The sequence below is a fragment of the Cricetulus griseus genome, chromosome 9 (assembly GCF_003668045.3).
Source record: "Cricetulus griseus strain 17A/GY chromosome 9, alternate assembly CriGri-PICRH-1.0, whole genome shotgun sequence".
Classification (NCBI taxonomy): Eukaryota; Metazoa; Chordata; class Mammalia; order Rodentia; family Cricetidae; genus Cricetulus; species Cricetulus griseus.
Window position 1 is genome coordinate 4,109,574 of NC_048602.1, and position 12,269 is coordinate 4,121,842.

The 12,269-nt window shown below is 48.5% G+C and overlaps 1 protein-coding gene across 4 annotated transcripts in view; it reads left to right on the top strand.

Annotated features, from left to right (window-relative positions):
• The first annotated feature begins 599 nt into the window (after positions 1–599).
• Positions 600–12,269, top strand: part of Lsm14a (LSM14A mRNA processing body assembly factor) — a 41,981-nt gene continuing 30,311 nt past the window's right edge. For 2 of the 4 annotated variants that reach the window (XM_027430266.2, XM_035449340.1), the window contains exon 1: positions 600–899. In XM_027430266.2, the coding sequence (XP_027286067.1) occupies positions 779–899 (121 nt within the window). In that variant the 5' untranslated portion in view covers positions 600–778. The remainder of the gene's footprint in view (positions 900–12,269) is intronic. The other 2 variants (XM_027430264.2, XM_027430265.2) reach the window with 1 other exon arrangement.

Sequence of the window (12,269 nt, forward strand, 5' to 3'; positions counted from 1 at the left end):
GTGTGTCTGTGTCTGTGTGTGTGGTGTATGTGGTGTGTGTGTGTATATGTGTATATGTGTGTGTATGTATGTGGTGTGTTGGTGTGTGTGAGAGAGACACGGGGTGGACAGCGGCCTGACCGCGGTGACCGGCAGGCGGGCGGCCCTGAGGCAGCGGGCGAGCGGGCGAGCGGGCGCCGACAAAGACCCGGGGCTCGTGACCCGGTGCGTGCAGCCCGCCTGGAAATGGCGGAGGCCGCGGCCGGCGTCCCCAGGCGGGATGAGAGGGCGCTCGCCCTCCCGCTCGCTCGCCCTCCCTCCGCGTCCGGTGCCGCAAAAACAAAACAAGCAGCCCAACCCCAACCCCTCCGGTGTCTCGGAGCAGCCCGACCGCTCGGAGCGGAGGAGCCGAGAAGCGGAGACGCCGGCGCGGCCCCGGGGACCCGCGAGCGGCCGCGGCGGGGCTCGCCCAGTCTCGCGCGAGGGCGCGTGTGCGCGTGCGCGCGCCGGGCCTCGCCCTCCCAGCATGCCCCGCGCCGCCGCCGCCGCCGCCGCCGCCGCCATCGCCGCCGCCGCGCTGCCGCCGCGCCGCGGGCTGAGGGCGGGAGGCTGGGGGAGGGGAGCGGAGCGGGCGCGGCCGCCATGTTGGCTGTGAGGAGGCTGCTGTGAGGCGCGGACGGAGCGAGCGGGAGCGGACGGAGCGGACGGGCGAGCGGGCGGGCGGGCGCAGCGCGGGATCTGCCTGAGCGGAGCGGGCGAGCCGGGGCGGGCGAGCCGGGGCGGGCGAGCGGCGGGCGCCATGAGCGGGGGCACTCCTTACATCGGCAGCAAGATCAGCCTCATCTCCAAGGCGGAGATCCGCTACGAGGGCATCCTCTACACCATCGACACCGAGAACTCCACGGTGGCCCTCGCCAAAGGTGCGCGCGGGCCGGGCGAGCCGGGGCGGGCGGCGGGCGGGCGGGCGGGCGGCCGGGCGGGGCGGTCCTCCGGGGAGGCCGCTCCCACACAGCGAGCCACACAGCGAGCGGCGGGCGGGCGACGAGGCCCGGGGCGCGGCCTCCCCTCTCCCGGCTCCCCGGAGCGGCTCGCCCTCCATCCGGGGCACCAGCGCGCGCCGCCCGGGGCGAGCCGGGGGCGAGCCGGGCCCAGGAAGCGGCCGGGAGACCCCCCCCCTCCCCCGGCTTCGCGTCTTCCAAGACCGAAATCCGGCCGTTCCCGTCTTCCGAGCCGCCCAACAAAGCCGGGCGAGCCCGAGAAGCCGTCCGCTCGCCCCCGAGTGCAAGTCCCGGGGAACGCGCTCGAAACTTCGGGGGTGCGTGTGTGAGTGTGAGTGAGTGTGAGATCGCGGAGGGCCGGGGCCCGCGCGGACGGGCGAGCCGCTCGCATGGGCTGCTGACTCCTGCCCCCGCGATGCGATGCTTACCTGTTACACCCGGATCCTGTGCAGACGTCTCGTGAGGGGCGCGCGTTTCAGTGCTCGCCCGCCTGCTCGCCCGTCCCCCACGGGCCTCTCTCTCTCTCTTTCTCTCTCTCTCTGTCTCTGTGTGTGTCTCTCTCTGTCTCTGTCTCTCTCCCCTCTCTGTCTCTCTCTGTGTCTCTCTCTGTCTCTCTGTCTCCCCTCTGTGTCTCTCTCTCTGTCAGTCTCTCTGTGTCTCTCTCCCCCTCTCTCTCTGTCTCTCTCTCCCCTCTCTCTGTCTCTCTGTCTCTCTGTGTGTCTCTCTGCCTCTCTCCCCTCTCTCTGTCTCTCTGTGTCTCTCTCCCCTCTCTGTCTCTGTCTCTCTCTGTGTCTCTGTCTGTTTCTGTCTCTCTCTCCCCCTTCTCTCTCTGTGTGTGTCTCTCACTGTCTCTCTGTCTCTCTCTCCCCCTCTGTCTCTCTCTCTGTGTCTCTCTCCCCCCTCACTCTGTCTCCCCCTGTCTCTCTCTCCCCCTCTGTCTCTGTCTCTCTCCCCCCTCTCTCTCTGTCTCTGTGTGAATCTGTCTCTCTGTCTCTCTCTGTGTGTGACTCTCTGTCTCTCTCCCCTCTCTCTGTCTCTCTGTCTCTGTCTGTCTCCCTCTCTCCCCTCTCTCTGTCTCTCTCTGTCTCCCTCTCTCCCCCCCTCTCTCTCTGTGTCTCTCTGTCTCTCTCTCTGTGTGTCCGTCTCTCTCTGTGTCTCTCTGTCTCTCTCTGTCTCTGTCTCTCTGTGTCTCTGTCTCTCTCTCCCCCCCTCTGTCTCTCTCTGTCTCTCTCTCTCTCACCCCCGTGGACAGGGAAGCTCAGGGCTGGAGTGTTAACGGGTTGGAGGGACTTGTGGTGTTAGAGGAGGGGACGGGCCTCCCCTGCCCCGCACAGCCCGCAGCGCCCGCCGCACAGTCTGCGTGCGGGTTTTGTTTCCGTCCACACGTGCTGGCCTCTGCCAGGAAGGCAGAAAGAAAATAAACTTGAGCTTCTGGTCTCAGAGGAAGTGGCCCTACAGCGGTTTGCAGGGAGCACTCTGGGAGGAGGGTTTAGTGTTTGCCCCGCCACACCTGTGGGACTGTGCAGATCTGCACGGCCAGGAGGAGAGGAGTGAGAGCGGGTCTGATGGTCAGCTGAGAGGGAGGTCGCTCCACAGTACCCAACAAGCTTTGGTGACCTTTGTTTTTTTAAGCTGTTTTGTAGGCCCTTTTAATAGTATTTGTTTGGGGACGAGTTGACCTAGGTGAGATACTTTTTTTTTATGTTGTTGAACACCTGATAGGGATTAGGAGTTCACCCGATTGACAGATGTCTCAAAAGTGGGGAGATCTGGATTCCATCCCCAGTACCACGAAAACCAATGCTTTAAAAAGGTACGCTATGAAAGAGTAGGGTGCGATTTTCCACATTTTGACTTGTGGTGAGTGATGCTTGTGTAACTTTTGGCAATTTGCTTTTAAAGCATCCTTGAATCACTTAAGTTAAAAAGTCTGCTTTTTAAGGAGCAGTATGAAGCCTGCTGCTGTGACGCTTGCTTATTATAGTCCCAGCTATTCCCAAGGCTGCTTGAACTGAGGAACTTCGGGCCTGCTTAAGCAATACAGGCAGGTCATCTTTGTTTTGTTTTGTTTTGTTTCGTTTTTGGTTTTTTTTCGAGACAGGGTTTCTCTGTGTGGCTTTGGAGCCTGATTTGTCCTGGCACTCGCTCTGGAGATCAGGCTGGCCTCAAACTCACAGAGATCCGCCTGCCTCTGCCTCCCAAGTGCTGGGATGAAAGGTGTGCGCCATCAACGCCGGGCCAGGCAGGTCATCTTAAAAGGCAGAAAATACAGGTGTCTCAGTTGATAGAATGCTTGCTTATTGTCCATAAAACCCTGGGTTCAGTCCCAGTGGGAAAAACTGGGTGTGGGTGGTACAGGCGTAATTGCAGAGGGAGGGGGCGGCAGGAGGTCAGGCATCCCAGATCTCGCTGAGAAAAGACAAAAACTCAAAAGCCAAGGAAGGAGTGCCCCAAACTTCCTCTTTGCCTGGTGGAGTACTGTAACACATTGCCTGTTAAAGAGCCTGCTTTTTACACACTCACTGTACTTCAGGATGTACAGTTCTCTTCAGAAATTTAAATTAAAGACTTGACCAATGGTGTGACCTGGGCGTGGTGGCACAGGCCTTTGTCCCAGCATTCAAGAGGTAGTGGCAGGTGGATTTCAGTTCTAGGCCTGCCTGGTGTGTTTAGGGAGTTCAAGATCAACAAAACTACACAGTGAGTGAGACCCTGCCTCAAAGCAAGCTAGAAAGACTTGAACATGGTGCTTCTTACTGGTGGAGATTTTGCTTCGTAGGATTTGTTGTAATGATTTTGTTCAAGTGTGGGGAAAGCTTTCTCACGTTGTTGGTGCTCTGACCAGGTGATGTAGACACTGGTTGGGAACAGTATTTCTCATTAAAGTGGTTCTGTAGAGGTTTGGGGCTCTTGTTCACTTGATGGTCTGTCTACGAGTAGCTTGGGCTGGCTTCAAGCTGGATGTGTGTATAGTCAAGGATGACTGAAGGACTGATCTGCCAGCTCCACTCTGAACTCCTGGTCCTCTAGCCGACATCTGGGTGCTGGGATTATAAGGTATAGTAACTTTTTGAAAACCTTTTTTATTATTTTTGTTTGTATGTGTGTGCTCTGTGTGGTGATAGGCGAAGGTGCCGTGAAGCCAAGGGTGTCAGCTCCATTAGCCTCACCCCTGCTGGAGTTGGGGCAGTAGTGAACCACCTGTCAGGTGCTGGGACTCTAACTCGGTCCTCTGGTAGAAGAGCAGAGTGCACTCTTTAATGGGGGGCCAAATGCTTTTAGGATGTCTTTTTCCTGTTTCCTCTGGGTTGCTCTGTTGGTCATTTGGTTTACCTGAGGTAGTCTGTCAGTCTTGTAACTCAGGCAGTCCTTGAAGTGTGGTGATCCTTTGCCTCTGCCCTCCAAGTATTGGTACTGCAGGTGTAAGCCCCCATGGCCAGCCCTTTGGGATTTTGAAGTTGGGGTCTCACTGCTGTCCTTTTCTGACCTTACCCCTGAAATTCTGATGCTTCCGTCTCCAGGATTATAGACTTGAGCTATCACAGTCTATTCTTAAGATTTTAAATGTGTTAGATATTTCTGAATTGTAACCTATCCTTTTGTTTTTGTTTTTGTTTTTTGTTTGTTGTTTTTGTTTTTCAAGACAGGGTTTCTCTGTGGTTTTGGAGGCTGTTCTGGAACTCGCTCTTGTAGACCAGGCTGGCCTGGAACTCACAGAGATCCGATTGCCTCTGCCTCCCGAGTGCTGGGATTAAAGGCGAGTGCCACCACCGCCTGGCCGTAAACCTATCCTTTTATACATTAACTTAAAATTTAAAAAAAAAAAAGACTTTTAATGGCCCAAATTTTTAAAAAGGTGTCTCTTCAACAAAAAAATATTTTAGGCATTTTACTACTTTGTAATAAATTCTGATATATATATATATATATATATATATATAGTTATTTTATCTACATATTGACACATTATTTTCCTTAATGTCCTTAACACCACAATTTTCTTTTTGGCTTTTCAAGACAGGGTTTCTCTGTGTAACAGCCCTGACTGTCCTGGAACTCGCTCTGAGCACCAGGTTGGCCTTAACTCACAGAGATCATGCCTCCCAAGTGCTGGGATTAAAGGTGTGCACCACCGCCCAGTTTAACACCTCAATTTTCAAAATGAGCTGTTAGGAGCTGGGGGTGACTAAAGCCTGAGGTGCCTGACAGCCTTCATTAGTTCTTAGGACTCGTGGTAGAGAGAGAGAGCCAACGCCAGCAGATTGCCTTTACACCTCCACACAGAGTACATTTAATATGCGCAACCTTCATTTTATTTTATATGTATGGAAGTTTTGCTTGCATATATGTCTGTCCATCACATCCATGCCTGGTGACCATGGAGACCAGAAAAGGACATCAGATCCCTTGGAAGAGCAGCTATGTCTGAATAACCCCTGAATCCTGAGAAAATGCTCAGCTGGTGTCAACACCACGGGTAGAACTTTGTGCAGATAGAATATTTCACTTTTGGCCTTTAATCTTCCCACAGGTATGGATATATTTGACAGTGAGCAGATTGTTTACAGCTTGGGGATATCCAGAACAGTGCTTTTAGGAAAATTAGTGTTTGAATGCACTGATGTGTTTAAATCATTGGAGGGGGCACATAGAGTTTGAATTGCAGGAGCACAGGAAGTGTGTGTCTTTACTAAGTAATGCAAAGCAGTTTTTTCTAGTAGGTGCTTACTAGTTTTTATTTCAATAGTAAGAATCCAAGTTGTCCCATATGCCTCACCAATGAGTACTGGGTGCCATGTATTTTAATTCTCGCCAGTCTGGTGGGTAGTTCAGTGTGGTTTTCATTTATTTATTCTTGTTATTAATTAGGTGTGTAGGAAGGTATGCACACATGAGTGTGGTTGCCAGAGGTGTGGATTTCCCCTGGAGCCAGAGTTGCGGGAGGTTTGGAGCCACCTCATGTGAGAGCTGAGGGTCAGACATGCCTGTAACCACCAGCACCTCCTGTGAGAGCTGAGGGTCAGACATGCCTGTAACCACCAGCACCTCCTGTGAGAGCTGAGGGTCAGACATGCCTGTAACCACCAGCACCTCCTGTGAGAGCTGAGGGTCAGACATGCCTGTAACCACCAGGCCATCTTCAGGCCTTGAATGTGGCTTCAGCCCCTCTTCTCTGGCTTTCCACATCTAAGCCATCTGATGTTGATCTCTCCTTAAGCGCCTTTGAAATTTATCAGTGGAGTTATTTTCTGGAGTTTTGAGTTCTGAATATGAATCCTTTGGTGGATGTGTGTATTACAAATATCCTTTCCCATGTAATGGTTTTATTGTAGATATTTCCTCATTTTAGTGTAGACATGTTTATCAGGCTTTTCTTTTAGGGCTAGTGGGGTGGTGTTTCATCTTTTTATCCATGTTAATAATGTTCTTTTCTTTAATCCAGTGCTATGCTACTTCATCTTTTTAGAACACTTTGGTTTTTCCAGACAGGGTTTCCCTGTATTGCTTTGGAGTCTGTCCTGGCACTCGCTCTGGAGACCAGGCTGGCCTTGAACTCACAGAGATCCGCCTGCCTCTGCCTCCCGAGTGCTGGGATTAAGGGCGTGCGCCACTAGAACACTTCTTGTGTTTGATTTTCACATTTAGGTCTATAACACACCTGAAACTGGTTTTGTGTATAGCATGGAGTGTTTAGAACTTTAACTGCAGTAAAAGACTCACCTGGCTTTTATGGTCTGTACTATAATCTAAGTCTTTTATATGGCTATCATGTATAACTTACATATACCTGAAACTATGATTCTTTTGCAATTTGGCTAGTTAACATTTGGTATGATAACGAATTAAAGTGATCATATTTGTTGCTTTGCCTGGTAGAAAGTCATCATTTATGCCTATCTTAATGTCGTTGTTTTAAAAGTATGTCTCAATGTTCTAGTTTGAGTGATAGGTTGTATCATCTCACAATAATAATAAAATGAGCCGGGCATTGGTGGCGCACGCCTTTAATCCCAGCACTTGGGAGACAGAGGCAGGGGGATCTCTGTGAATTCGAGGCCAGCCTGGTCTCCAGATGGAGTTCCAGGACAGCCTCCAAAGCTACAGAGAAACCCTGTCTCGAAAAACCAAAAAACAAAAACAAAAAAAAGGAAGAAAGAAAGTGAAAGCCTGCTGGGGAGGTAGAATACCTCAAAAGCCAGTAAAAGAGTCAGTCAGAGACAGCCCCTGATCCCACTGTCAGGAGTAGCACCAAGAGAATCAAGCTACAGAACTGTAACACAGAGTGCCTAGGTTCTTCTTGTATTCTGCTAAAGATTTTATAAATTAGCTCTCTTCTGGAAGGTGAAGCCCAGATAAGCTAGATGGCCTTTGATCCTAACCACCTATGTAAATGTCAGGAAGTCTTAAAGGCAATCTGAAATGACCTCGACCGTTGCCCTTAAGTGTGTTTGTGGATAATGTGGCGGTTTTAGTGGCACCTGCACTTTGTGGTCCTGTGTTATTCCTTTAAAATGAAAACATCTGGGTCTGGAGAGATGGTTCAGTGGTTAGAAACACTGGCTGTTCTCCCAGAGAACCTGGGTCCCCTTTGCAGCCCTAGCATGGCCATTCACAGCCATCTGCAACTCCAGTCTCTGGAGATCTGACTCCCTCTTCTGGCCTCCAAGGGACTACTGCATGTGTGTGGTGCCCATAACAGACATCCATGCAGGCAGAGATTCCACAGTAATTTCTTTAATTAATTTAAAATCCCTATATGGGAGTATTGGGGAATTTGCATGAGTGGGTATGTAAAAGAGGAAGTTTTATAACAAATAGACTTTATCAGGGCGGTAAACTTTTATTCTGTGACTTAAGTTTTCACTTAAAAGAATGAGGTCGGGCTAGAGAGATGGCTCAGAGGCTAAGAGCACTGGCTGCTCTTCCAGAGGTCCTGAGTTCAATTCCCAGCAACCACATGGTGGCTCACAACCATCCGTTGTGAGATCTGGTGCCCTCTTCTGGTGTGCATATATACATGGAAGCAGAATGTTGTATACATAATAAATAAATAAAATCTTAAAAAAAAAAAAAGAATCAGGTCAAGGGGGCTGGAGAGATGGCTCAGAGGTTAAGAGCACTGGCTGCTCTTCAGAGTCCTGAGTTCAATTCCCAGTAACCACATGGTGGGCTGACAGTCATCTATAATGAGATCTGATGCCCTCTTCTGGCCTGCAGGGTTACATGCAGACAGAACACTGTTCACAATAAATAAATAAATAAATCCCTTTTTAAAAAAATCAGGTCAGGGTGTTGAAAAGAATTATAAAGTGACAGGCACAAATAATTTGTGGAATAATTCCAGTGTGTTTGCATTTCATCTGTAGATGAATAAGCCCAGTGTGCTAACTGTGGCATGATTGTACATAAATGAAGAAATTTTTGTATGTTTAGTTAGCTGTCTCTGGGGAATCATTCAGGACACCTTTGCAGAGGGAAGAGATGGGAAAGAAAGGCAGGTCGGTAGCTTTTAAATGAGTTGCCCTTAAACTTGAAGGAATTTGTGTCCTATACAGGGGTGGTAAACTGTTAACTATCTTTCTTCATCTGCTGAGTCTTGTCCACTGGCTTAGCTTATCCTCCTGATTGTTCATTGGCCACCTAGTCATAAACCACTGTCCTGGAGCTAGCAGAAGCTTGACATTTTCTTGAGATGGACTCTGTCTGTGTGGCCTGGCTGACCTGACACTTATGCTGGCCTCAAATTCATGAGGTCCACCTGTCTCTACTGCCTCACCAGTGCTCAGACTAACGGTGTGCACCGTGATGCCTGGCTACAACTTGCGTGGTAAAACCTAAATCTAACAACCCACAAAATTGCTACCTCAAACAACAAAGATCTCATGAAATTTAAAGCACAGATTTCTTTTTTTTTGCCCTATTTTGTGCAATTAAACTAAGGCTTAAAAGCATTTTTGTTGTTACTGCTATATAAGCCACAGAAATACGGACTTCTAAGTCCATCAGATTTCTAGTAGAGGATGAGTATGTCACTTCCGATTACTGTAACAAATACTGGAAGTCACCCACTTACATAAAAAGGGTTTATTTCAGCTCGGTTGTAGGGGTTTTATCTCATGATGGTTGGTTGACACCATTGCTTTGGGCCTGTGGTAGGACAGAGTTGCTCAACTCATAACTGGTTTAAAAACAAAAAAAACAAAAACAAAAAAAAAAACAAGAGGGGCTGGAGAGACCTATGAGATGGCTCAGTGGGTAAGGATACCTGCTATTGAGTCTCGGGACCTCAGTTCAACCCCTAGGACCCATGTCATGGAAGAGATAGCTGACCCCCCTCCCCACCCCCACAGGGTTTCTCTGTGTGGCCCTGACTGCCCTGGAACTCACTCTATAGACCAGGCTGGTCTCCAACTCACAGAGATCCCCCCGCCTGTGCCTCCCCAGTGAATGCTGGGACTAAAGGCGTGCGCCACCAACGCCTGGCTACTTGTAAGAGTCTTAACTAGGGTGTTGTTTTTCTTGCAAGATGGGTAAGATGAGCCATGACTTTCTGTATAATAATACTGAAAACAGTGTAAGCCTAATAATAATAATAATAATAATAATAATAATAATAAATGAGGAGGGAAATGAAATAGGAGTAAAGAAGCTTAGTTGACTTAGGGTAGCTGCAAGAGCTGTATTTAACTCAGTGCTGCAGTCATAACAGCCATAAGTACAGGTAGTTTACATTGAATTTAATTCTTTCCCAGGAACACTTTCCCCTGATTTTCTTTCATATTTTGTGTAGATAAAGTGTCGGTCAGGCTTATTGTAGTTTGTGTACTTCTGGGAGAACCTGTGACCCAACAGGTTGATTGGAGTACAGAGTACTTGACCACAGTCAAGGGTTTTAGCATCTTTATCTTTTCCATGGGGATGCAGTGCCTACCTTTTACCCACCCTGATAATTACATGGAGTGTGCATAAAAGCAATCAGCTTAGAGTCAGTACTTAATGAAGTAGCAAAGCATTTTTAAGTGCTTAGCAGCTAACACCCCATCTTCTGTCACCCATGCAGCTCTCATTCTACGGTGTCTGAGTGTGACAGTCCTTCGTGCCCCTCTCGCTGGCTCTTCATTTCACTGTCTTTCTCCTGTTTCAATTCTGTGAGCAGTCATTACAATCAGAGTATTGTACCTCGCCTCACTCCACACCCCCACATCTCTCTTACACTCTTATACATACATACCAGCTTGCATAAGTCACAGCTTCACTGAATTGGCGTGGATTCTTCACTGACCCCAGCAGTCTTAGTCACTTCCCAGGAGTCGAGCTGTATTTCCATCCTCTACTCTTTCCTGTGAGGCTCCTGTGTGCCTTCTCTTTTCTTCAGACCTTCAACACTTTCTACCCCATTTTTACCTGCAGTCTGTTAGTGTGCAGATAACAGAAACATGCTATACATTTCAGAAGACTAGGAGTAAGGACTTTGGAAGCTTGGCAATAAAGAGATAAAGGTGAGAATATGGGTATGTTTAACTTGACTTAAACACTATACTGTGTGGATCCATGTAACAAAACATTATGGCACCCCACTGATATGTACAATTGCCGTGTTCCTACGTATCAGCCTAAAAATAAATAGTAGAGCCGTCAAGGTGGGTCGGTGCTTAAAGGTGCTCGCTGAAAACCCTGACGTGGTGACCCTAGTCAGATAGTGTAGCCTGGGCCCCACATGGTGGAAGGAGAGAAGCAGCTCCTGCAGACTGTCCTCTTCACCGCAGGCTTCACCAGCGTGTGTCCCCCGTGTGTGCACACATAGCAAGCATGTCTGCTGGGCAGTATAGACAAACCAGCTCCACCCTTATTTCTGCTTTCCTCATTGTTCTCTAGTTGCACTTCTGTTTTTCTTGGTTTTATCATTTGGGAGACTAAAATATAGTATCAGGCACAAGAAAAATGCCCAACTGAAAACAGCTTACGAAGACAATATTAGGCCAGGTGTAGTGGCACATGGGAGGCAGAGGCTGGTGGATCTCCATGAGTTCGAGACTAGCCCGGGCTACCTAGTAAGTTCTAGGACTACATAGAGAGACCCTGTCCCCCCCCCCAAACAAAACAAAACAAACCCAAAAAGGTCAAGGTTAAATTTGACTGCTGGGGAAGTACAGTACATGTTTTTTGTTTTATTTTCTCTTCCTGTTGATTATTCCTATCAAAAATGCATAAGATGAAAGCTTTTTAAAAGCATAAATCCACAAAAGACCAAGTAGATTTGGAAAAGAGATAATATTAACCAAGTTTTGGAGGCCAAACAGCAAGCAAATGGGTTTGTAGAACAAATTCTCAGTAGAACTGTACCTGTAAAGTGGGTGGCAGGTAAAGCTGAGAAGGAGCCTGCTCTGTACCCTAAACCCCTGAAAGGCTCAGAATCAACGTAGGCAAGTACAAAGGAAGGAATTGATGATATGGATAGAGCTCAAAACTGGAGGGTTAGCTCAGAGTTTGTTTCAGACAGTGCTCAGGCCAGCAAAGTTCCTTCTTTGTTTATATGGCTGATGACTTTCTTGTTCACTGGAGATGGAAAACTAGTAGTAGAACTGGTTCCAGAAAAACCAGGCATTTTGAGAGCAGATGGGATATCGTGAAGATAGGCGCACTGATGCTGAGACAACTGTGCTCAGTGTGTTTCTCTCCTGTGAAGCTGTGCCTTGTGCTAGTAGCAGTTAGTGGTTGTGTCCTTGTTTTTATGGTTTTTTGTTTGTTTGCTTTTGTTTTGTTTTTGAAGTAAAGCTGGTTGGCCTTGAATCTACCATGATCAGCTTGCTTCTTACTGAATGCTGAGTTATAGGTATTTACCACCACACCCAACTACCTTAAGTTGTATGAAGTGCAATTCAGCAGCTATAATTTTTCCCTTCTCTTTTCAACAGCTTTATCGTATAGTTTACATGCTGTAAAATTCACCCGTTTTAAGTGTACAAGGCAGTGAGAGTCTTGTAGCCATCACCTTCCTTTCTTTCTTCCCCTTCTTTCCTTCCTTCCTTCCTTCCTTCCTTCCTTCCTTCCTTCCTTCCTTCCTTCCTTTTTTCCTAAGAGTTTATTGTCTCACAGTTGAGGGAAGTGAGGTGGCAGATCTCCATGATGGCAGCCGTGTAAAGCTCGGGCTCCTTCCATCTTGGTAAAATAGGAAACAGAACTGGAATCTGGTTTGCAACAGTTCCACCATCCTAAAGTTTCTTTGTGTCTGGTTATTCTATCCACTCTCCTTTGTTTTGGGCCTTGAATTCTACCACTGAGCTACAGTCC